Source organism: Ixodes scapularis, unplaced genomic scaffold, assembly GCF_016920785.2.
Source record: "Ixodes scapularis isolate PalLabHiFi unplaced genomic scaffold, ASM1692078v2 PGA_scaffold6__148_contigs__length_123643588, whole genome shotgun sequence".
Lineage (NCBI taxonomy): Eukaryota > Metazoa > Arthropoda > Arachnida > Ixodida > Ixodidae > Ixodes > Ixodes scapularis.
In genome coordinates this window covers 77,455,995-77,479,184 of record NW_024609881.1, presented here as the reverse complement: position 1 = coordinate 77,479,184, position 23,190 = coordinate 77,455,995, and the positions used below count along the sequence as shown (strand labels likewise).

Here is a 23,190-nt window from a genome sequence, read left to right as displayed (position 1 = left end):
GGTTTTTGCGCAAAGGATCGTTTTCGCTTTATTTCCACAGCTGCACAACTGCGGCCTCCTTCATCGTCAGCGGCAATGAGTAAAATTGGTGGGAGTACAGATTACTGCATACTGCTTAGCTCAGTTGCACAGCATTTTGCATGGAAGCATTATTGGTCTTTGCAAGCACATAACATAGTACAGAAAATGCGAAGGATTTTTTGTGAATAATGGTTTTTGAGTTAGAGGTGAATTCAAAGGAAATAGTGGTTTTGGCCAAATATTTTCGAATTTAATATTCAAATAGTTTCTCTAAGCCTTTACTACTGCACCATGCTTACAAGAAAACCTAGCTGAACTCACGAAGGTTTTTCCCAAGCCTTCACCTGTCCATTTTTAAGCTAAATTAATTTTAATCTATCTATATTTATTGACTGTGGCCTCGGAAAGTTCAGCGCCTACATTGGGTTGGCCAGTAAATGACGCATTTGACATAAAATTAAACCTATGGGATGCCCAGCAATACCACGTTGAGGGGATTTACTTTCTATATACAAATAAGTTTTCTCTAGTCACGAAGGGTTAATGCAGGTTGTCAGGTCACTTACACCTAACATATACTTGGGCATAATACCCAGTTTAATTTTGAAAAGTTTACTGCAATGTAGATATCAACATTAACAAAGTTTCCGGTTCTTTTTAAGCACACCAAACGCGCATGTGCATCGTTCCTCTTTGAAAGTGTGCTTTCCTCCTAAGCACGCGGCTACACTGTTTGTATTTTTCGAAGTGTTGATCACGACGGGATAGCACCGTTGAGTGCACTTGCTTACCGAGTACCGATGTACTGGGGAAAAGCAATGGCCGTGGAAGCCAGAGCCGTATATGTAGAGAGTTTGGCCATTCGTTGGGAAGTATAGGAGACAAATGCAGAGGCACCACTGGCTGAAAGCGGGCTGGGAGTGTTCCAGGGTGTCTTCAGAAATTCGAATCTGACCAACCAGAAGCCGGAAATAACACCCTGGCGGTGGTCGCGAGAAACAAACCTGATAAGTGCATCGGAGTAACTCTCGGTGACTGAAAATATGGTACACGTGATGTTTGAATTATGCTCATCCAAAATGATGGTGAAAGAGTGCGACTAGCGAAACGATCGACATAATCCTTACGCGAAGCGCCGAGGTCCGGGAATCTGCCGTCCGAGCGGTCACACACTGTCCTAGCAAAACAGAGTTGAGCGGCGCATTCGTTTCTTACATCTTTCTGGATGATCATGATTGAAACATCACGTAAACCCTATTTTCAACCACAAAGAGTTACTACACTTCACTCTTACGCGCTTATTAAAACCATATACGAACATATGCCTTTGATCAGAACTGTTTCTCACTACCACCGCTAGGGGATTCTTTTCGGCTTCTGGTTGGTCAAGAGAGCATGCCGAGCCCTCTTTCCGAGTCTGGTGCATGCCCTGGCTCTGCCCGCGCATCCCATTGACCAAACTCTCTCTATACACGGCTCTGGTGAAAGCTATCTCCGCGGGTACTGCTTCTCCAGAGTGCACCGGTGCTCAGTAAGAAGCGCACTCAGCAGGGCTAGCCTGCCGCAATCAATGGTTCGAAAAATATGAATATTGCAGTTCTCCTCGAAGCGAAGATCGAATAGCGGATTATTCGAATGTTCGCACAGCACTAGCATTTTTGACTGGACCAGCCACGTGCTGCAACTCTTGCATATCCTCAAGCTTACAGCATTGATTGCGTGTGGCATCACGCGGAAAGTACGCCTCTCTGTCCATCGGTATAAAGACGGCCATTTTTGGGGCTGTGGCCAAGGGTGATCTATCGAAAAAGGAGATCGCCAAAAATAACGCCGACGAATCGCCGACGCGGAGCCATCTTCCACCGAAGGCTGAAGTCTGCTCCCTGCCCTGGGTGGCGTCTTGTTTCAAGATTTCGTGAATGTGGACAGCGGCTAGCGTAGAAGTCTGCCAACCGCTAACGTACGATAACAATGCAGTCGACATGACAGGCCTTAGTATGGATGCAGGAGGTGGAAGCGAGGAGGAAGAGAAGGCTGTCAAGAGCATCCTAACTGAGCAGCGGAGTTGGGTTGAACGCGTGTTCAAATATGTCGGCGCTTTCCAGAGCATGCCGTTCAACACGTGTTTCAGGCGTAAAGGCCAAGAAAGCATCAGCAACTACTTACAATTAATGTGAGACTGGCTTGGGCCATGTTTCTCGCCTTTCCTTTTAAATCAATCCAAGCTGTTTTTTTTGTTTTTTTTTGCCAAGCGATTTATAATGGTGTCAGAACACTACCCAATAAATTTTTTGCTACAACGTCGCATATATTTCTAATAAAGTAAAAAGCACAACTGTTCAAAACCGAAATTGGACTGGGGAGGAAGAAATATAGAGGAAAGAGTTGGCAAAAATCACGTGACTATGCAATTTTTTTTTTTTTTTTTTTTTTTTTTTTTTTTTTTTTTTCTTCTTCAGTCCACATATTTGCAGTATTTTAGAAGCCACGAAAAATGGGTATCATATTTCTTTTTATATTTTTAATATTGAGTGTGTGCCTTCGATGACCCACAACTTTGATTACATTTGGTGGTTGTGTCTAAACCATATAAAACGGCACGTGACCTTGGAGAAGAGTGTGAGTGCGACTCAAAGTGGCCATTTCTCGATCGGCGGTTTTCGGGTGGAAAGAAAACGAATTTCGAATGTCATCTATAGATAAAAACCTTGGCGAGCATAAATACCCTGTCAGTGTCCCTTTAAGGTCCCTCTGGGGTCGATTTGATGCAAGTTCACTGTATAACTCCTTACAGTAAAGCTATAGCTCATGGCAAGCTTGTAATGCTAGTACCGCAGTCATTGCAAATAGCAACATTATCTTCGTAATATTCTACATTGTGAAGAGCTCATTTTCTTTTTATATCGACTTTACTTCTGGTGGGAAGAGATTGACTGGGTATTTATTTGTCGTAATTTCCATACGGTGTTTTTACTGCTCGATGTTTGCAACTCTGAGTGCCTGTCTATTTATTGCAACGTTGGACAACACAGTTTACGATCAAGTCCGTGTCCACAGAAGAGGAATGTCCACTGTGTCAGTGCACAGGCTGATATGAAACACCGGCTCACGTTGTGCCCACAGTAGCTCACGAAACACAGGGAACACCCAACTGTTGCGGTACAATGTCTGAGACGTGAATCTGTGCTCATTATTCTCATCCAAGCGTTTTGGACACCACAAAAAAGCGTTTGTGGTAACTTAAAGTGCAAGGGACAAGCTCCCAGACTGTAACAGCTAAGTATATCTTAAAGACGTATATTGTTTTATATAGATAATCATTCCCAGGAATATCTGCGATGCCCGTGCTTTGTTATAGATATTTTTTGTTCCTCTTCATATCACGGCCTTCTAGGCAAAAGTGTGATGCATATATAGTTGGTGACAGGTTAAGAATTAATAGGAAGCTCCTTCCCTCTTTCCACTTTAGCAGAGCGAATGCTGGAGAGGAGGTGACCTTCTCTCCAGTATTCACTTCGATCAAGTGGAAAGCGATAAGAGGAGTTTCCCCCGAACTTGTAACCTGTCACCGACTATAGACGCATACTATTCGACAAAACATTTCCAGATCTGGCCATGTTTCATTTTTAGTGTTGCGTCATTGCGCTACTATCCAAAAATTAAAACTGGTTCCTTCTCTGCTTGTCGGGAATGTTCTTTGCATCTTGGAAGATGTTTCTGCTCAGTCCGCGACCATTGTTACGTTAACGTTTTGACCTTTACGACTGCAGTCCATCATCCGTCTTCTGTTAAGCGGGTAATCCTCGTAATGTCCTCCTCTCCCATACTTTAGGGGAAAGAAGGTACTAACAGAGGGCATTTAAGGAAGAGATGGTCATTGCCAAATGTTAATCAACAAACACTTCAAACCCAAAATCAAGGAAACAGAAAACATAAAAAGAGCACATACGGCCTGTGTGCATTGTCTTTCTGCTTCCTTATTTTCAATTCACAAGATCGCCTTCATACTAGGCTTTTTTAAACAATCTGCGCATGCAACTTTTGTGGGGCAACGCACAGGCTGCATGTCGTCTGATCATGGGACTTGAATGTGGAGACAATACCGGTTTCTAAAGGGGTCCATCCTTGGCTTCTTTTCTCGGCTAAACTGGCATAGCTGCGACACTGGTAGACACGGACCTGTTCAGTTGTGTAAGCCCTGCTGCTTTACTGAAATTGGATTCAAGTCTTGAAGCAAGAACAGGCGACGTTCAAGGTCAGGCTGTGAGCTATTTACACAAGCGTACTCAAAGCCACGATGCATTGCCCAAAGGTCGAAATTGGCGTGAGTTTTAGAATAGCATCGACACCCTTGCACACGTAACTCGAGCGTCTAGCACAACGTTCTGGTGTGTGTTGCGACGAGTCTTTTTAGTATCAGAAATGCAAACAATGCACAAATTACTGCTGCAGAGCAGCTAGAGTGGCACCAAAGCGGGCTTCACGTATGCACAGCAGACCCTGAAAACATTGTACTTGTGTACACATACACTGGCGTATGGTGCATGTGCAGTGACGAGTGCTGTACTTTCTCGCATACATAAAGTGCATTGCGTTTCCTTCCATACCCTCTTCTAAAACTCGGGAATAATCGTCGCCTCAAACATCATTAATTAATTTGAGGCTATCTTGTTTTATTGGTTTCGATTTAACACCAGTGCAACCCTCAATGAGCGTTCAGTCGCCGGCGGCACCGCACACCGTACACCTCCAAGAGGTTCCTCGACTTTCGTGGGGTCTTGTGGCACGGTGCATTGCGCAATCTGGGTTACCCATCATGGCTTCTTTTTCGCTGTCGTCTTTACCGCCGGAGGGTTCTGCTGAGTCTCGATGTCTATGGAGCGCATGTAGACTGGCCTGGACTGCTTCCACAGCTTCTGCTGTGTCTTGAGGTTCTTCGCTTGACAAGGAGTCAGTCCGGTCGTTGCTACGTTGACCGGCCTTGGGTAAGGATTGCCGTAATGCAGCGCTGCAAAAGAAACGAAGAAGGCATCTGGAAGGACGGCTTTTGAGTCTTGGCGACGTCCATCTACGTCTTCCCTCTGGAAGAATTCCATCCCCAGTATATAGAAAGTATTCACTGGTGACCATATTTGTGCGTGTGACTACTGAGTGTGGTGATGACGAGCTTCCAGTTCTTTTGCTACGTGCATTCCACGCCATCTAGATTGCCGCTCTCCGTAGCCTATTAATGTGAGCTCGTTCTGAGCAGTGCACTCAAATATGGTGTCCGGTGTATACCCTCCCCCCTCCATCTCCCCTCTCCCCCCAATCTATAAACAAATATGGCCATCATCAGTTAAACAACTAGACTACACTACACTCGTAAGATCGCAACTTGAATACGCGTCATCCATCTGGTCCCCTTGGCAACATTCATTGATAACAAACATAGAGGCACTTCAAAATCGCGCAATCAGATTCATTTTTTTCAGATTACTCACGAGACACCAGCATCACTTCTTTACGAATGAAAGCTAACCTTGATCTCCTCTCAACCAGAAGGAAATTATCACGCCTGTCTTTTTTTCACAAGATTTACTACCATAACCATGACATCAGGACTTCACTATTATCCCCAGCCACTCGTATATTTCCTCGCATTGATAACGTCTGTAAAGTTTGTCTAATTTTCGCCTCGTCAGTTTCGTTTCTTAACTCCACCTTGCCATTCACAATAACGGACTGGAATAGCCTGCCTAACAGTATCGTGACCCCGACAGATTATAATACATTCATATCCCAACTGACCATCCATCTGCATTTGCACTAATAGCAAAGTCAACTCGTGTTTATAGAAATGTTTTATTTGGGTATTTTTCTGTTTCATCATGTTTTTCCCTAAAAATGTTTTAAGTGTTTTTTTTTCTGTTTTTGCTGCTTTATAATGTTTTCCAGCATGTAACCCACTTTTTTGTTTGTTCCTTTATATAATGTTTCTTCAGCAGTTACTCCCACCTTGTGTAATGCCAGCAATGGCCTTCAAGGTTTAATAAATGATGACGATGATGATGAAGTGCGAGCGGGGCAGCTAGCAGCCGCCATGTCTCTGTTCGTGCGAGAAAGCCTGTGCAATTACAAGCCTGTCGAAGTTATGTTTTAGAGCACGCTGCACGCATGGGGCACCGGTCGGGGTGCCATGCTTGCAACTGGATGTAATAGCGGTTGTTCTTGGAGTGCATGATGCACTGTAACAGAGGCTGCGGGCCCTCTTAACCAATCCAGCGTGTGCGATGTGATTTTGGGCTCGCCCAATCGAAAGGTCTGCGACACATTCCAAGCTACGAATTAGTTCCAGTCGCTCCTATCCCAGCTAAAAATTCCGATTAAATTCAATTGGAACTCCAACTGATTTTAACTGGAACCAATTGGTATTAGTGGGTTCCAACGGGAAGCACACTGGCCAATGGGTCTCACCAATTGGAATTATTTTTCCAGTTGGAACCTCAAAGAATTCCGAATGGTTCCCATTGGCCAAAAACCCAATTGGTACCAATAAAAAAATTCCAATTGGAACTTAATGGGAATTTTCAACTGGGATTGTCCGTCGTGGGACATTGTAATGGCCAATTCGTCTGGGCCCACACTGCACTGGTGCAGTGCGATTCGTAGTACACGGAAGGCTAGAGGGGAGCTTCCTTCTCTCCCCGCCAGTCTTTCGTGTACTAAAGTGGAAAGAGTTTACTGCAATGGACGGGTGCGGTGAGGGCCCAGACGAATTGGCCATAAGATGAAAGGATATAGTATATGTATTTTCCTTGCGAGTATTTGAGCCTGTTTTAGCTCCAGTCATGTTATATGTTTACAGGGCATGGTGCCAAAATGGCTCCTCTGTGTTTTCATACCACAAGGTTGCATGCACTTCAAATTTAACATTTGGGGATCTCCCAAACTAGCAGACAGCACGTGGGTCACCCTGTATCACCCAAATGCAATAAGCCTAGCTCCTTAAGATTCTAGGCTCCAAAAGGAGATGGATTATTATGCTTCCACACAATTAACAAAAAAAAAACGCATTGACAGGATGTGGTTGTATACTATGCCTTCAGCCGCTATGGCTTGATAATTTCATGTCACGATATGTAAGTGCCCTGCAGACCGGCAGCTCCTTTGATACAAACCTATGGGTGGTGTCAAACTGGGCTAACCATGAGCTTTGTACTATGTTTCAGGATCGTTGGGTTGTGTTGTAAGCAAAAATGTCGTGGTGCGAAGCGGCTCTCCCCACCACGACTTCGTACTTACCCAGGTCTAGCCGCGCCTGGGCCTCTCTCAAGCACTCTTTGATAGTCTCTTCATTCGTTTCCTGAAAAACGAACAATCCCTCGTTAAGTACAGCGCCTGTCCTGTTTACTTCTTGTCCTTGTTCCTGTTGCGCTATTTTATATGTAGTACCAATGATGACGTCTTTACAGAAATCTCTGCCCCAAACTTACAGATTTGTTTCTTCTGAAGAGCTCCCTGGCTTCGGAGATGATGTAGAACTGCTCCTCCTCCGTTTTCTCCGGATTTTGGGCGGCCCACGTCCGCCCCGTTCTCAGCATCTGTTTGTAGAGTCGGAGGACGTCACGCCGAAACATGGTCACCGCGAACATTGGAAAGTCACAAATGCAAATCTCGAAGGGGATTCGGCCGGAGTAGGGCCCTCGGTAACCTTCTATTTGAATGTCAGTTTTGATTTCGCTTCCCCTGGACTACAGCAACTACAGTGTACCTGGATGTACGGAAACAAGTTTGTTGTGATGCTGATGATAGCAGATTTTGTTTGGCGCAGAAACAACTTTATATAATTTGGATGTTTAAACTATTTATAAAAACTGTTGAAAACATAAAAAAGTACTATTAACAATTATTCATGAGGTATCGTATACTGCTATTGTATTTTTTTTTTATAAGTTTGTTCATGCTCAAAAAGTTTCCGGTTCAACAATGGCAGCCACCATATGGGTTGCCTAAAGATCGGCATGTTGTACCTCTACTCAGGAACATTAACTCCTTCACAAGCGGCTGTGCAGTTTTGGGAGGCTGTTGTTTCGTTTTGTTGCCCGTGCAATGGAAACGAATAAGCAGGATTTCATGGTGCACTACAAGAACATATCCTCGAAACTCAAAAAGTAAGGTTTATCTTTCTCTACTTGGTCTCGTTGCTGTGCTTTGGAGCGTAAATGCGTTTACTGAGGCGTGCTGCCGGAAAGTTCCATCCGTGTTCGATGATTTCCAAGGAGCTATTTCACCTAACTATATGCTTTCAATTTTCTTCTTACAGACGGTTCCTTCGCAAACCCAACTTGGCCGAAGTCAGCGACCAATATAGTGAGTCACACATGTTAACGTGCATAATTTGGTGAACAATTTCGCTGGAATGATAGGGCCACATACATGGATCATTTCTCGGCGTTGCTAAGATGTGTGCTAAGAAAGAAAAATACATCGATAGAAATGATTATTGTGTGAACTCCGTAACTTAAACCTGTCATTTGAGAAAAGAAAAAACCTAAATCAAGCCCGCCTGTAGTCCTTCGCTGTTCGCAAAATTTGCGAGCGCATGCAGCATATTCTAACAAAAATTAAAAAAAAAGTAAATGATTTCCAAAATCCACTTAACAGCACTAGCAGAGCCATTTATTTTTGGTCTGCATCGAAAATGTATCGCTGAAGAGGAGGCCTGTGCAGATTACAAGTTGCTTAGGAACTTCACAAATGCTTGGTGTTCAGACGAAAATACCCCTTTTTTGACTCGTGTGCCACATTCATACTTTCTCTCTGCTTCTCGAGAATGCGCTATTTGTACTGCAGTTAGTGCCAAGTGGCCGATGTTTCTGTGTCTGTGGGTCATCATCGTCATCTAGTGTCAACACTTCTATGCGCAGGAAGCCATAGTACTGTGCTAAACAGATTCCATAATCTGTTTAGTACAGACACTTTCACTGTAGTATAATAGCAAGACACTGTTTCTCCATAATATAATACAGAAAAGCAGTCTCCTGGATCAAACAGTGTACATTGCGCTTAATTTTACCGTGATCTCTTCGAGAAGAGATCACGGTAGAAGGGTTGGAGGGATGGTACAGCAGGGTGCATGGTTGGAGGCCTAGTAGAGTGAATGCATTCATCAATCACCCCACTGTTAAAAATGTATGGCAGTTGTAGAGAAACCACAACTTTCATATTCTTCTGTTCGAAAGTTTCACCATGACCTGCATTATTGGAGTGACAAAAAGCTACTCAGAACACGGCACATCACCGGCACTGGGAGGTGTACTCATTCCTCAAAACATTGCTGGCCAGAATTATAATGGGGCGGCCGAAAGACAGAGCTGCCTCACGAATGCCAGCACTTGGTAGACGAATCTCCGAAAAGCATGTCGGCGTGACTCGTCGCTTTTTCAGCTGCTTTGGGGAAACAGCTTCAGCACCTGGACTGCCCTCACTATGCCGGCATGTGCAGCCTTGCGGCCGCCAAGTGAGTCCTCTGCTCATTCACTTTCTCTTATAACACACAAAGCATCACGTGTAAACAGCTGCGGTGTTTGGGAGGCTCGTGTGTAATGCTTGATCTTTAGCATTTTTTCTTTGAGGCAGTCTGCCTAGAGCTGTGGAATTATTGGCAAGCACATGCTTGACTAGCTCCCAAAGCATCCAGGAGGTTTCGTTTCAAGTTCTTCCTACCAGCTTCGACCACCTTCGTCATTTGCTCGGAAATATACCCAGAGATTGTTTAGTTTCCATAAATATAAAATACAATTTCACAAGTTTCTTTTTTTTTTTTTTACCATATGCTCGGAAGTTTTATATTGCTGATTGTTGCGTCCACTGCCATGCCACTGGCCGGATCGCCGCAGACAATGGCGCCACACTTTCATTACGTCGCCCAGCAGAAATTGAGGGACCGACATATGAAGACTCAATAAACATACCAGTCACGGACATGTTCCAAGGAAGCATAAAACTATGCTAGAATCAACCAATCAACCTTCATCTAATATTTTTTAAGAAGGGTTTCAGCTTTTCTTTAATTGAAACATTCAGGGAAAACCTGGAAAAGTCTGAGAATTTGAGAGAAGTAGCTTGGTGGACACACGGCAGATTGCCCCGACCGCCGTTCTTTGTCGCAGGTGCGAGCAGTCGACGGGCAACGCAGCTGCGGAGGCCCAATCGCTCGCGCTGGGGGCACGCCAGTTCTTCGAGGCCGAGGCGAGCAACCACGCGCTTCTGTGCCCCTCGCTGGATGAACACCTGGCGAATGCCCTGCACTGCTACTCGAGAGCTGTCGACCTGTACATCGAGCTCCCCGAGCCGGCACTGGCGGCTGCCCTGTGCATGGAGGCGGCGCACAAACTGCGATCGATCGAGCGATCGGCCCTGGCGGTGTCATTCCTGCAGCGGGCCGTCAAGCTCCAGAAACCGGTGAGCGCTCGTCGAACCGAGGTCGGATTTGTTAAGGGAATGCTTGCGCTGGCGAGAAGACGGCTTGCACTTTATAGATTGGTGTTTATGTCCAGAAACTTTGAATGGCGTGTTTTCCGGGCTGTGTTCTGTACCCTGTGTTTAGTCCACCGGCGCAAATTTTGGCCGAAAGAAAGGTTTTCCTTAGATACTAGTTTGCACCTAGTGCATAGTCTGCGCATAAAAAAGATATCCTTCAAACACGACACACCTTGAAAATTTCCCGTTTTATTAGTGCAGAATTAAGCTCGTATCATACAGGAGTCATCCTTATCATAACCTGTCATTCACAAAATCCATTGCGCCTCCTCATCATAATGAGCAATCATGGAAAAAAGCAAAACACGTATAGTTTGTAGACTGCGTTCTGAAAGATGCAGTGATCCGCGAATAGTGTTTGCTATTCAATTCGATTTGCGGTGCACTTTTTCAGTTCGAGGCACATTACTATTTCTCTGTTATTTATAAATGTCAAATAGATATCTCTGAGATTTCCCCAGTTTCTCGCACCAAACTTCGCCGCTTTGCACTGGCACTCTGGCGTCAGGCTTCGTTGCTTTGCACCGGTACGCTAGGAGAAAAGTTTGATGCGTTGGAGCGTCTCAGTTAGCTCGATGGGCTCGGAAAATTTTGCTCACTGTTGGTTAGGGGCAGGATAATCTACCATGGGCACAACAATGGCATTTGGGAAAATTGGACGAGGAGCCCTTGGTTTCAACTTGACACGATGGATCAGTATGCGTGACCCTGTCTTGCTTCGTTCGTGCAGGCAGTGTAGACTGCAATGTTTTAGAGATAGACACGACTTCGTCTTCTCACGCAGTGTGCCCTGGACTATGCGGATGCTCTTCAAGAACTGGCTTCTTGTCAAGTGGAGTTGGGTGAGCCTGCACTTGATACGGAGTCATGTTAGTAGTGGGATACTTCGTAAACGAGTCGTGTCACTAATTTTTTATTCTGAAGTTAGCTTGTCTCCAATTCACAAAACAGTGATTCATAAAACAGTGAATACTTTACAGAACAGTGATTGCTTCACAGAACAATGAATACTTCACGGAACGTTGAATACCTCGCGGAGCAATGAATCCCTCACGCAACCATGAATACCTCATGTAATGTTAAATACTTCACAGAACAATGAAACCCTCACAGAACGTTGAATAACTCATAACAGTGGATCTCTCACACAATCACGTATACCTCTGAACAACGAATTTCTCACACAACCATGATTCCATTATGCTTCAACCCTTGAATTGTAACCAGCCTTTGACATTACTGCCAATGCGATTGAGCAGATGTGTGATATCGTTAGTCCAAATGCTGGTTCACTGTTCTGGTGCATCTATGGGCATGAAAGAAACATTCCTTTTGCATAAGTCCATTATAAACATCAGTCATTTTGGCCAAATATTTAAATAATTGAGGAAACAAAACCCATATGCTTTGTCTAAGAAATGTTTGGTTTGATTGATATTCTTGCAAAAACAAGGGTTTTCCATTGCATTTCTTTTTTTCTCAACTGATTGACGGGTGTAACAAGGCCACAGTGATACTGCAGCTCCTTTTTACAACTGTATATTAATATCTTTTACTGTGTTGACTTGGTGTAAAAGACATGCTGAATGCATGGTTTAGCCGGTTATCTGCAGTGTGTACACTAACGCTTTGAACCATCCTTAGACGCTCTGCAAAACTTGGTTTCTCAATTTACTAAAGAGGTACAGCTAGGTGGTGGAAGCATGGAGTGCAATTATCAACGGATTAGCTCACTTTGTTCAAGACAGAAAAGAGAAAAAACGGTTTCGGGATATCTGCTACGGCATTCGCAGACGACATCATGACTGGGCTCGCCTAGTTAAAATCTGCCGCCAAGACATGTCGGAAGCATAGAGCGCGCCGACGCCGAGCTTAGCAGATAATCTTTGGAAACGTTTTACTATGCCAAAAATGCATGTCTCTAATGTTAAATTCTCATAGTGCAATAATTTATTCATTAAAGAAATGACGTTAATGAGAAAACAGGGACTTAAGTCAAGTGGAGTTGGGTGAGCCTGCACTTGATACGGGGTCATGTTAGTAGTGGGATACTTCGTAAACGAGTCGTGTCACTAATTTTTTATTCTGAAGTTAGCTTGTCTCCAATTCACAAAACAGTGATTCATAAAACAGTGAATACTTTACAGAACAGTGATTGCTTCACAGAACAATGAATACTTCACGGAACGTTGAATACCTCGCGGAGCAATGAATCCCTCACGCAACCATGAATACCTCATGTAATGTTAAATACTTCACAGAACAATGAAACCCTCACAGAACGTTGAATAACTCATAACAGTGGATCTCTCACACAATCACGTATACCTCTGAACAACGAATTTCTCACACAACCATGATTCCATTATGCTTCAACCCTTGAATTGTAACCAGCCTTTGACATTACCGCCAATGCGATTGAGCAGATGTGTGATATCGTTAGTCCAAATGCTGGTTCACTGTTCTGGTGCATCTATGGGCATGAAAGAAACATTCCTTTTGCATAAGTCCATTATAAACATCAGTCATTTTGGCCAAATATTTAAATAATTGAGGAAACAAAACCCATATGCTTTGTCTAAGAAATGTTTGGTTTGATTGATATTCTTGCAAAAACAAGGGTTTTCCATTGCATTTCTTTTTTTCTCAACTGATTGACGGGTGTAACAAGGCCACAGTGATACTGCAGCTCCTTTTTACAACTGTATATTAATATCTTTTACTGTGTTGACTTGGTGTAAAAGACATGCTGAATGCATGGTTTAGCCGGTTATCTGCAGTGTGTACACTAACGCTTTGAACCATCCTTAGACGCTCTGCAAAACTTGGTTTCTCAATTTACTAAAGAGGTACAGCTAGGTGGTGGAAGCATGGAGTGCAATTATCAACGGATTAGCTCACTTTGTTCAAGACAGAAAAGAGAAAAAACGGTTTCGGGATATCTGCTACGGCATTCGCAGACGACATCATGACTGGGCTCGCCTAGTTAAAATCTGCCGCCAAGACATGTCGGAAGCATAGAGCGCGCCGACGCCGAGCTTAGCAGATAATCTTTGGAAACGTTTTACTATGCCAAAAATGCATGTCTCTAATGTTAAATTCTCATAGTGCAATAATTTATTCATTAAAGAAATGACGTTAATGAGAAAACAGGGACTTAAATCCCTCATGGCTCCTTATTCTTGGTACAATGCAATCCACTTATAACAATACCACATGCATTGATGTATCGCTTATAACGATCAGTTTCTAGTCCAGATACAACCATCAGTTATAACAATTGCATTTTTGGTTTTTTTCACTATCGTTATAAGTTAATTGCACCGTACCGAGATGATCGGTCCTAGCGCTACATCTTTTCTGTCTCACGTTGAGCCATCTTTCGGCAGCACATAAAGCTAGGTGAGCCCGGCCATGACGTTTTCTGCGAATGCTGCGGCAGACAGCCCGAAACAGCTTTTATTTATTGAGCAAGGTAAGCTCATTCGTTGATATTTTCACCTCAAGCTTCTACCACCTGGCCGCGCTTGTGTAGTAAATCGCAGCGCGATACGTTGAGAAACCGAATTTTGTGGATTGTCTAAAGTAGGTTCCAGGCGTTAGTGTACATGGCATAGTTCTATCAAGATTGACCTGTGCTTGTCTCGCTGTACCAGGTGACTACTCGGGGGCGCTGGAATCACTCACCGAGGTTTACGGAATTGCACAGGAAAAAAGTAAGGCCCAAGTCGAGTTTGTCTCGTTCGAGTTTTCGATGTTGGCGTCGCCGACGGTTCGATTTGAGTCTCCAAGACTGTCCTTGTTACATCAAAGGCCATGTAAAACAACTATGTTTGCTGTTTAACTTCTGTTTTTCTTCTCCCGGGCACCCTTCGGCAGCTGTTTGTCTCTTCCCTCAATGTTATCTTCCATTCTTGGTCTTTTTTGTTTTTTTTCAGTCTTTTTCTTTTTTGTAGTTTCTTTTGTTGTTTTTTTTGTTTTCTTTTTTACTTTTTTCTTGGTTTTGCCGTCTCATCTTATGGGTGTTGCTTGCTGATGATTTTTTTGCGGTGGCCATGATTGTCAATTGGTGGGATTTTTGGAATGGTTCCATTCCCACAATGCCCTATCAGTCCAATGAAAATTCGGTACCTCACTTATCTCGAAACTCTGCTTATCTCGAATTTTTTCTAGCTTTTATGACTGAGTTAACAAAGGTTTACTGTATTGGAAGCGTGCGACAAGACAGTAGCGCCACGGTGCGGCTGCTAGATGGAGCGCTTAATTCGCATAAACCATGGCCAGACTGGCATAGATGTCCGGTGTAGCAGCCAACCTTAGTTAATATAATTAATGTCGGCTTACCTGAGTGGAGCATCATACAGAACGTTTGGGGGGCATGGTTGGCGCTAACTTTTTTTTACACGACACCCGGAAATCAGGAACACGGATCACCTCCATGCTCTGGTGAAAGCGCCGCAATCATCTCGATCCTAGAACATCCACTCGATCCGCCGGCGGATCGAAGGGCAATCCGACGATAAGACGAGCAAAAAGTACTTGTCGCGTAGATTTCATCGGCTACAGGCACTGGTGAATGTCTTTCACGGAGATTTCGGAACCGTAGAATGCACAAACTCTTCGGGGGGTCATCATGCCACCCTCAACTGCGGGGCACACTATTGAACCCAAGCTCCGGGCAACTTCTGCCGGTCGATTGGCAGAAAAAAAACGTTTGCAGAGCGGTGCTGAGCGTGGGTAGGTTTCAAATGTCAAGGTGCGAAACCTTCTACTTTGGAGCGAGATTGAGAAACATGGCCATGAGAACGCTGCGGACGCATTAGAATGGAATGGAGCGGGCAGCGATCACTATATGACGTAACGCGTACGCTGTCACAGGCAAGGCGGAGCAGCGTGCTCTCTGTTGGTGTTGCACGCTCCCAATAGGCGTTTGCAAGTCTGCTAGCCTGGCTACCATGGGTGGAAAATTCTTTGTTTTGGTGCCGGCTTGGCAATTGTGGGCACCCCTTAGCAAGGCTCGACCATTGGACAACCTACACGCGCCAGTAGCAAGATGGCGGCGCCTAGAGCCCGTACTCATAATTACCTAAGGTTTGTACAAAAGGAGCTCTTCCCCTTTCTCTATAAAAGAGGAAAACATTCTCAGCCCTGCTGAAGGTTTCAAAGGTCGGCCTTTAAAAAAGCCTTTGTTTGGGCATTTTGTTTCTGCATTGACTACACTCTTGGGTCTGTCTTTTTAGGTATGTACAACGGCATTCCCATGGGAGTATTTGCGAGCATGCTGGCGTCAGCCGAAGTTTCGAGACTCCTGCTTTTACTCCTCTTGCAGGTGAGTTTTCTCTCTGAAAGCTCCACGTCATTTTCATGCTAGTGTTGAATTTGAGCTCATTTTTTTTAATATTTATTTAGTTACATTCTCACAATAAACTTCTGTTTTAAGTTGCCTGCTCTGACTAGTGGCAGCCTGATGCCTCTTTTAGTGCCGAGAGATAATTCGGTGGCAGCCTCTGATGGTTTCTACCTGTGACGTCCCGACCTGCGGATCCCCAAGTGGGAGGTTCGAATCCCAGCCGAGGTGCCCACAAACTCATGGGGGCCTATTGCGTGAAAGGCAGGGGACGTCTAAACAAGATTACGGTGGCACAACAAAAGATCCCTGAGTGGTCAAAATTAATCCCCAGTCCTTTGCTGGGGCGAGCCAAATGTACTTTGTTGGTTTGGCATGTAAAACTTCCAGATTTGTCAAGACCAGGATTTGCCTCTGCATAACATCACGGGTTGTAACCCTGGCCACTTATCATCAGTTGCGACGACAGACTTGATGGTGTATTTTAATAGAGCAGTGGAAGCTAGGGGCCATCGTGCTCTTAAAGGGATGCTGAGCAAAAACATTTCAGCGTCCATAGTAAGTGTCTGGAGTGTGTGTCTGTCACATCTGGAGTGTGTGTCTGAAACACTGCATGCCACACCAGAGCGACCTCGCCTCCGCAGATGTGAAGTTCCTGCCGTTATCGGTTACGACGTAGAGCGGCAAGATTCCTGATGCTGGGAGCTCCCACTCCTCGATGATGCTCTCGATAAACCGTGCCAGGTCGTCGGCCATGTGGGAATTGATCATTTCCGGGCACGCCAAAGTGTGCACATGCTGTACGAAGTCTTTGTCCATCACGTGAACAGTCACACAGACGTAGCTTTCGTTGGCACGCAATGTCCAGCCATCCGTTGTGATGGAGTAGCACTCCACACCTCCTATGAATATCTCCTGCAACTTTCTCTTCACTTCCTTATACTTTGAGTCGTAGAGGTTCGGGATAACTGCTCGTGAGAAAGTTGTCTGCGACAGCACACTGTAGTCTGGCATGGGAAATGCCACCATGTCGAGGAAACCTCGCTTTTCGGTGACGATATGAGTGCATCCCGTGAGCGATGAAGTTAGCAACTCTTCATCATGTGCTTTGCTCTTGGTGCCTTTGGTTTCATCAGCTTGAAGGTGTCGGCTACCAGTGGCTGACTCGGCACACTCACGCTCTTGAGCTTGACGGTATTTCCACGTGCTTGACGACCTTTCATGTAGGCCTAATGCACACGCGGGTGCCTTTTTAGATTGGACGCAAAGGCGGTCATTGTATTCATTCGAGTCTTGAGGATTGCCTGGCTCTTTACGCATCGAGCATTAGTTCCTGTTGGAACTTTTAAGAAATAGTTCTAGATCGGGTTGTGATACACAATGCCATTACTTTCGTTGTTCACAGTGACTGTGGCGGACACTCCAGCCATTCAATCCAACTTTTGCAGCTAGCAAATGAAATCGTAGCAGTAGCAGTACAGAAGTATGCTGAGCATGTGCTGTCCACCGCAAAAAACACGAGCAGAATCAACTTCCAGGTTCAATTTGGCTGGTTCCGTTTCATTCTCAGTCACAAATACGGCTTTTTTTTATGATGTTGATGCCTATGTGGTTTTCGCTAAGAAAATGCTCAACACGACATCTTGACTGCACCATGATACCGAAACCGAAACTATCGGAAGCAGCCTTACGTCCGCTATTCGTCAGTGCCGAATACTTCCAAATTTCGGAATATAAGAATTTAGATTGAAGCAAATATCGAATAATGAGCTATTCAACCGAATATTCTAAAAAATTTAATATTTGCACATGCCTGCTGTTTACTTTTTTTTTTTTTGCTTTTAGGGCATGAGCATTACAAAGAAGGATGTGGTAACTCACAAATTGAAACAGAATATAACACATGAGAAAATACCATAGGCATTGATTTGATGATAGTGTTCTTTTTAATATTAAATGATCTGTGATTGAAACCATGGGAGCAAGATGGTGATTCCAGTCACAGGCTATAGATGGCATGAAGGAGAGGCGATTGGTGTGAGCATATGGGACGCCAACTGTGTGTTGACAGTCCAAGTATAGGTGAAACATAAAGAGGTGTGATAAGCCTACTGCGAAGCACGACATTGGTGCAATAAAATATATGAAATAAACTTAGTCTGGCTATTTTTCCAGAAGTAGATAATTAGAGGAGATAAGAGATTGGATTTTATAGTAGTAACACTGACACTGACTGTTCGATGGCAATTCGAAAATCTGTATCTAACGGATCAGTTTTGTATCGCTGCAATTGAATCAATTAAGATTGGCTGACCAGCATTCCAAACCTGGTCGATTGTCTTTTGTCTCCACGCCACATCTTTTTGCTTTCAACCAGCCTCCAACCCAGAAGATGCCGGCGGAGCATGCCCGTCTGCTCGACCGTTACCTCTACGACAGCCCCCAGGAGCTGAGCCCAAGCAAGCGTAAGTAGGGGGGGGGGGGGAGGAGAGGAGGGAGGGAGGGAGGGAGGGAGGGAGGGAGGGAGGGAGGGAGGGAGGGAGGGAGGGAGGGAGGGAGAGGGAAGAAGGAGGAGGAGGAGGGAGGGAGGGGGAGGAGGAGGAGGAGGAGGGGGAGGAGGGGATAAAGACGGGGGCAGAACGCGGCAAACCGTAAGCACAGATGTGGGCGGTCTGGGGCGAATGAATGTGAAAGAGAGCGACAGAAGAGCGAAGAAAGAAAGCAGACAAAAGGTGGACGTTTTTGCTGCAATGATTCTTTCGAGTGCTTGTCAAGGTTATTTGTTTTTTCTCAACGCGTGATGCCGGCATTCTTTTTTGCAAAGTAAGCTGGAAAAGTGCTAGGCCCAAACCTTACAGGTGATGTCTTGTTGCTTCGTTGTGTGTATCAAGGTGTTGCCCGCGATGTGGTCCCGTCGGAACCGCCCACTGGGACCATTGATGTCCGCGTCTATGCACCACCGTTTCGAAGCAGCTGGGATGCATGGGACCTTTCCCTATTATTAGCTCTATGGCGCAAGTGGACACTCGAAAAATGTGAAAATAAGTAGTGGCAACCATTAGGAATGCTTGTAGCCCAATGCCTATTCTTTTTTGTTTTTGTGTCTTTCCTACCAGCAAGCTACCTCAGCGAGGACGTGTTCCTCTTGCTGCGATCACTCGTGGTAAGTCCCATTAAACCGTAATTGCCAGGCGATTGTCCAATCCTCGGACGAATTAGGCGAGGTTACCCTAAAATGAAATAATTCAGAGGGTGTTTTATCTCGGCGACAGAGCTGAGGTGCGCAGGATGCGAGGTGTAATTTTTTCGTGTGCTTGACATCCCCGCTAAATTTAGCCCTAAAATTGAATCGATGTACATAATTATGCACTGGTTCAATTGAATTTATTTGATAAATTGAATTGATGTGTATTTACATGCACCGATTCAATTCTTCAGCTAAATTTAAAGGAAAGATAGTTTAGTACGCTTTCGTGTCGGTTGGTAATGAGTTAGGGGAACTTCTAAAGCTGGAGACGATGTACACATGAATAAAATTACTTCCATCTGAGACGGAAAAAAATTCAAGCCCTCTACGTGACTAGTGGTCGCCGAAAAAATCCGCCTGTTCTGGAAATCGATCCCATCGGTACAATAAGGTCTGATGGCAACTGTTAGCATTCACACGTTCCTCCATCGATGGCTAGCTCCTGGTTAGGTCAGCTGGAAGAGCGCTGTGCTAGCCTTGGAGAGGTTAGCATAGCTGGGCCGAAAGAAGCAGCAAGCTCCGCTACTATTCAGTTCACTGTGCAAATGCACATTTTTCCGAAGTTCTTTGTTCACTTGAGTACACAAGCACCTTTCTTCTTCATTTTCTAAAAGCCGAAAAAAGTGCCCCAAACAAATGTCTCTGCGATCAGAACATATTGGCTGATGGAACCACAGAAGCAGCTCTAGATTTATTTATGGGAGGTACCATTTTTAGAGTAGATACATTTTTCTGTTGCTTTTTTATAAAATGTATTACATATTTCTTTTTTTTTCACTCGCTTAGCACTCATTTCGAAACTATCATGCACGCTACCACGAAAACGGGACGCGAGGCTTAATTGAGACAAAATGACTGGACAGCAGAAATGCACCTCTGAAACGGACGGCCAAAACGGGACGTCTGGTCACCCTACTCGTTTCTGTCTCCGACAGATGGCTTTCGAAAGCAAGGACCGGGAGGCAGTCAAGACGCTGCAAGATCACCTCTGGTAAGCGTACGCCTGTGCTAGGGTGCCACCCATAGTTTTTGGCTTGCTCGAATGCGATTTCGCCGTGTTAGTTTAAAGCTGCGCTGAACTGCAACAAAAACCATTGTTTTAAAAGTGCGCGGACGTCGCAAAATAAACTTTCAGGAACAAAAATGAACGAATTAGCACGCTATTTAGAATGTGAAACTCGGTTGAGCAATTAGGAAGCATACTTCTATTTTGGGGTTGTTGTCTTTAATGGAAGCATTCCCAAAAATCACGGTATTGATGCATAGTACTACCATATTTTCCAGCCTATAAGTTGCACAGTTGTTTAAGTCACAACTGGGTGTTTTCACAAAATGGGCATAAATGGGTGACCAAAAAAAAAAAACGCTGGTGTGCGAGTTGCACCTTTGTGTAAGTCACACTTATATACAGGGTGCGCAGGGATTTGAGAGCATAACAACATAATAGCAAGTTTCAACGAATTATTAATTTATTTGCACATAATTTGGTACATATAATGTTTTCTATTCATGTTCTCGATCTTTATTTAATAAAACCACTTTCGGTAGCAATGACTAACTCGATGAGGCTTCGAAAACGGCTGCATGCCCCGATCAACTGGTCCTCATTGATGTTGGCCTTAGCGTCCACAATGGCAGCCTTTAATGACTCTTCGGTGTTGTGGGGCTGCTTGTCGGTCTCTTTCTCAACAATGCTCCAGACATAATATCCGGGGGGTTTACATTTGGGGAGCTAGGAGGCCACACGTTGGGGGTGACGTGGTCGTGGAGGTTGTCAGCCTGCCAATCTTGGGCCGCATGGTTTGTGTGGCAGGGAGCAAAGTCCCGTTGAAAAATATGTGGCCCCCTTCCATCCAAGGTTTTACTACAACACGAGGGTCTCGACGTAGGCCTTTGAGTTTTTTCCTAAGGCCTTGTTGAAAAAGATGCGGCGGCATGACGTTTCTTTCGGTGCTCGCAATTGCTGGGATCATCAAAGGCGACGGAAACTTTGTCCGCATGACCGCAAGAACCTCCTCGGAGCTTGCAGATAGCCACCTTTCATTCCTCCTGTTGACCTTTTGGTCGTAGTCAAAGTTCTTCTCGTCAGGAAAAAGCAAAAGCATGTCCGGTTCCTGAGAGCGCTTGAGCTTGTTCAACAAGCGGTTGATCGGATGACGGTTTTCCTCGGTTTTTTGGGACATAAAGTGCCCTCTCTTCATCACCTACGACCGGTATCTAAAGTTCTCATGTCCCAAAAGCCTGAGAATGGACTCTGTCGCCTCAAGCTGCTTGGCAATGGCCCTCGTCGACTTGCTGGGGTCGTCATTCACAATGTCCTGCACCAGCTGGAGAAACTTGGCCGTCCCGACGACGTCCAACTGCTGGAGATGCTTTTTTTTCCTTGGTCACGGATGCAGCGTCCCCATCAAAATCCGAAAGCTGTTTTCTGACCTTGAAAACAGAAGACATTGACATATTCAAGAAGGTGGCTATACCCAAATCGCCCTGGTTGGTGACCAAGGCAACCAGGATGGCATACCTTTTCATTTCTTGTGTCAGACCGGAAGTTGCCATTTGGAAATTGATACACTAGATGACATGGGTGCAGTCGAAGGCCAAGTCAAGTGCCTAGACAGATGTAGTAAAAGTATGACAAGTTATGGACCCTGAAGTGGTGTTTGCAAATACCTCATGCACCCTGCATGTGTATGGTGAAACTGCATTCATAAGCCTGCATGCATGTATTGTGATTGCGATGCAGTACACTCCACTTACAACGGTAATGAGAAAACCCGAAAATGCAATCATTATTACCGATTATTGTTGCATCTGGACTAGAAGCGTTTCTAGTCCAGATACAACAATAATAGGTTTTAATTTTTTAGGCATAGTGAAGTAGTGAAAAGCTTGGAGAAACTATTCAATGTTCGGCTCGAAAATGTTCGGCCAAAACCACTATTTGCTTCGAATTCGCTTCGAACTTATTAACAGCAGTGACTTGTGGGAGCGTTGGGCTCCCCATACAGTGTTACATCTTAACTTGGCCACTTCGGAGCTTGAGCAGACGGATACTGAAGTAATTTTTATATTTTAATATTACTACTGTTCTGCATTGGTGTTGCAGACAATACCGACTATGTTCTGAAGCAAACATGTAATCCCCTGCTTTGCAAAACTATTAAGGGGGACAGAAGTCTTTTAAATATCCAAAATTGAAAAATTGTTGATTTTTCCAAATTATGGTTTTGAAGTATTCACTGCCCGTGGTACCTCCTCAGAAAATATGAATGCACAGTTTAGTCTCTAGCTATCCTAATAAGCCTTAGAGAGCCTGATTTCAAGCATAGGAGAAACTGCAAGAGTAGTTTTTTCAGCTGTTTTCTTTTTTTTTTCTGCAATAATGGAACGGTATCCTAAAGCATTATTTTTTCCCCAAATTCATTAAAAAGAAGTTATTAGCTGTAGCTTAGGGCCATTATTGTCAGATTTGTTTTCCTTTCTCAGTAGTTATTTCGATTCTACTAGAGAGTTTTAGCAGATTGTTTTTTCGCCCCGATAACGACACCCGATAAAGATACGATGCATGCCCAAGGCCGCCGGAGGGAAGAGGAGGTATCGTTATTGGAACAAAAAACCATCTGCTAAAACTCTGTAATAAATAATGTTGCTTTATGAACGTTCTGTTAGCTTTGGGATGCGAGTGGGCCCTTGGAAATTACCATGTATATTTAAAAGGAAGCTTTTTTTTACGAGAAATCACCTGCTAGTTATGATTTTATGTTTTGTCATAACTTTTCTTTAACGAAAGATGTTTTGCATTTGGGTACAGATCCAAAATCATCATTAAAGAATCTGTTCACATGTTGTATTTAAATAATTCATGTAAGTAGACAAACAAAAAACGTCTGCCAGCTAGTTACTGTTAAAGATTGCGCGAGTTGCTAGATAGCTCCTTTTGTTGCGTTGGCAAGCAGTGTCGGTAGCTCGTTTGCACGGCGGACCGAGCACGAAACAAAAACACAAAGGGTTCCTTTTTTTGACTCGAGCAGAGTTTGAACTGGGACGTCTC

General features: G+C 44.4%; 2 protein-coding genes across 3 annotated transcripts in view; one reads left to right on the top strand and one right to left on the bottom strand.

Moving 5' to 3' along the window:
• Positions 1 to 4,648: 4,648 nt before the first annotated feature.
• On the bottom strand, positions 4,649 to 7,702 carry LOC115309970 (LYR motif containing protein 1). The gene is given in 4 exon segments (XM_029968236.2): positions 4,649 to 4,841; positions 4,844 to 5,029; positions 7,306 to 7,366; positions 7,497 to 7,702. Coding segments are annotated over 4 exon segments (510 nt in total). The 5' UTR covers positions 7,656 to 7,702; the 3' UTR covers positions 4,649 to 4,737.
• A 257-nt stretch (positions 7,703 to 7,959) lies between these two features.
• The window catches only part of LOC8052493 (40-kDa huntingtin-associated protein), a 15,747-nt gene continuing 516 nt past the window's right edge, over positions 7,960 to 23,190 (top strand). The window contains exons 1-10 of one of the 2 annotated variants that reach the window (XM_002434205.5): positions 7,960 to 8,174; positions 8,327 to 8,373; positions 9,451 to 9,523; positions 10,176 to 10,467; positions 11,330 to 11,387; positions 14,202 to 14,261; positions 15,786 to 15,874; positions 18,270 to 18,357; positions 19,009 to 19,055; positions 20,075 to 20,130. In XM_002434205.5, the coding sequence (XP_002434250.2) occupies positions 8,113 to 8,174; positions 8,327 to 8,373; positions 9,451 to 9,523; positions 10,176 to 10,467; positions 11,330 to 11,387; positions 14,202 to 14,261; positions 15,786 to 15,874; positions 18,270 to 18,357; positions 19,009 to 19,055; positions 20,075 to 20,130 (872 nt within the window). In that variant the 5' untranslated portion in view covers positions 7,960 to 8,112. The remainder of the gene's footprint in view (positions 8,175 to 8,326; positions 8,374 to 9,450; positions 9,524 to 10,175; positions 10,468 to 11,329; positions 11,388 to 14,201; positions 14,262 to 15,785; positions 15,875 to 18,269; positions 18,358 to 19,008; positions 19,056 to 20,074; positions 20,131 to 23,190) is intronic. The other variant, XM_029968249.4, reaches the window with a different exon arrangement.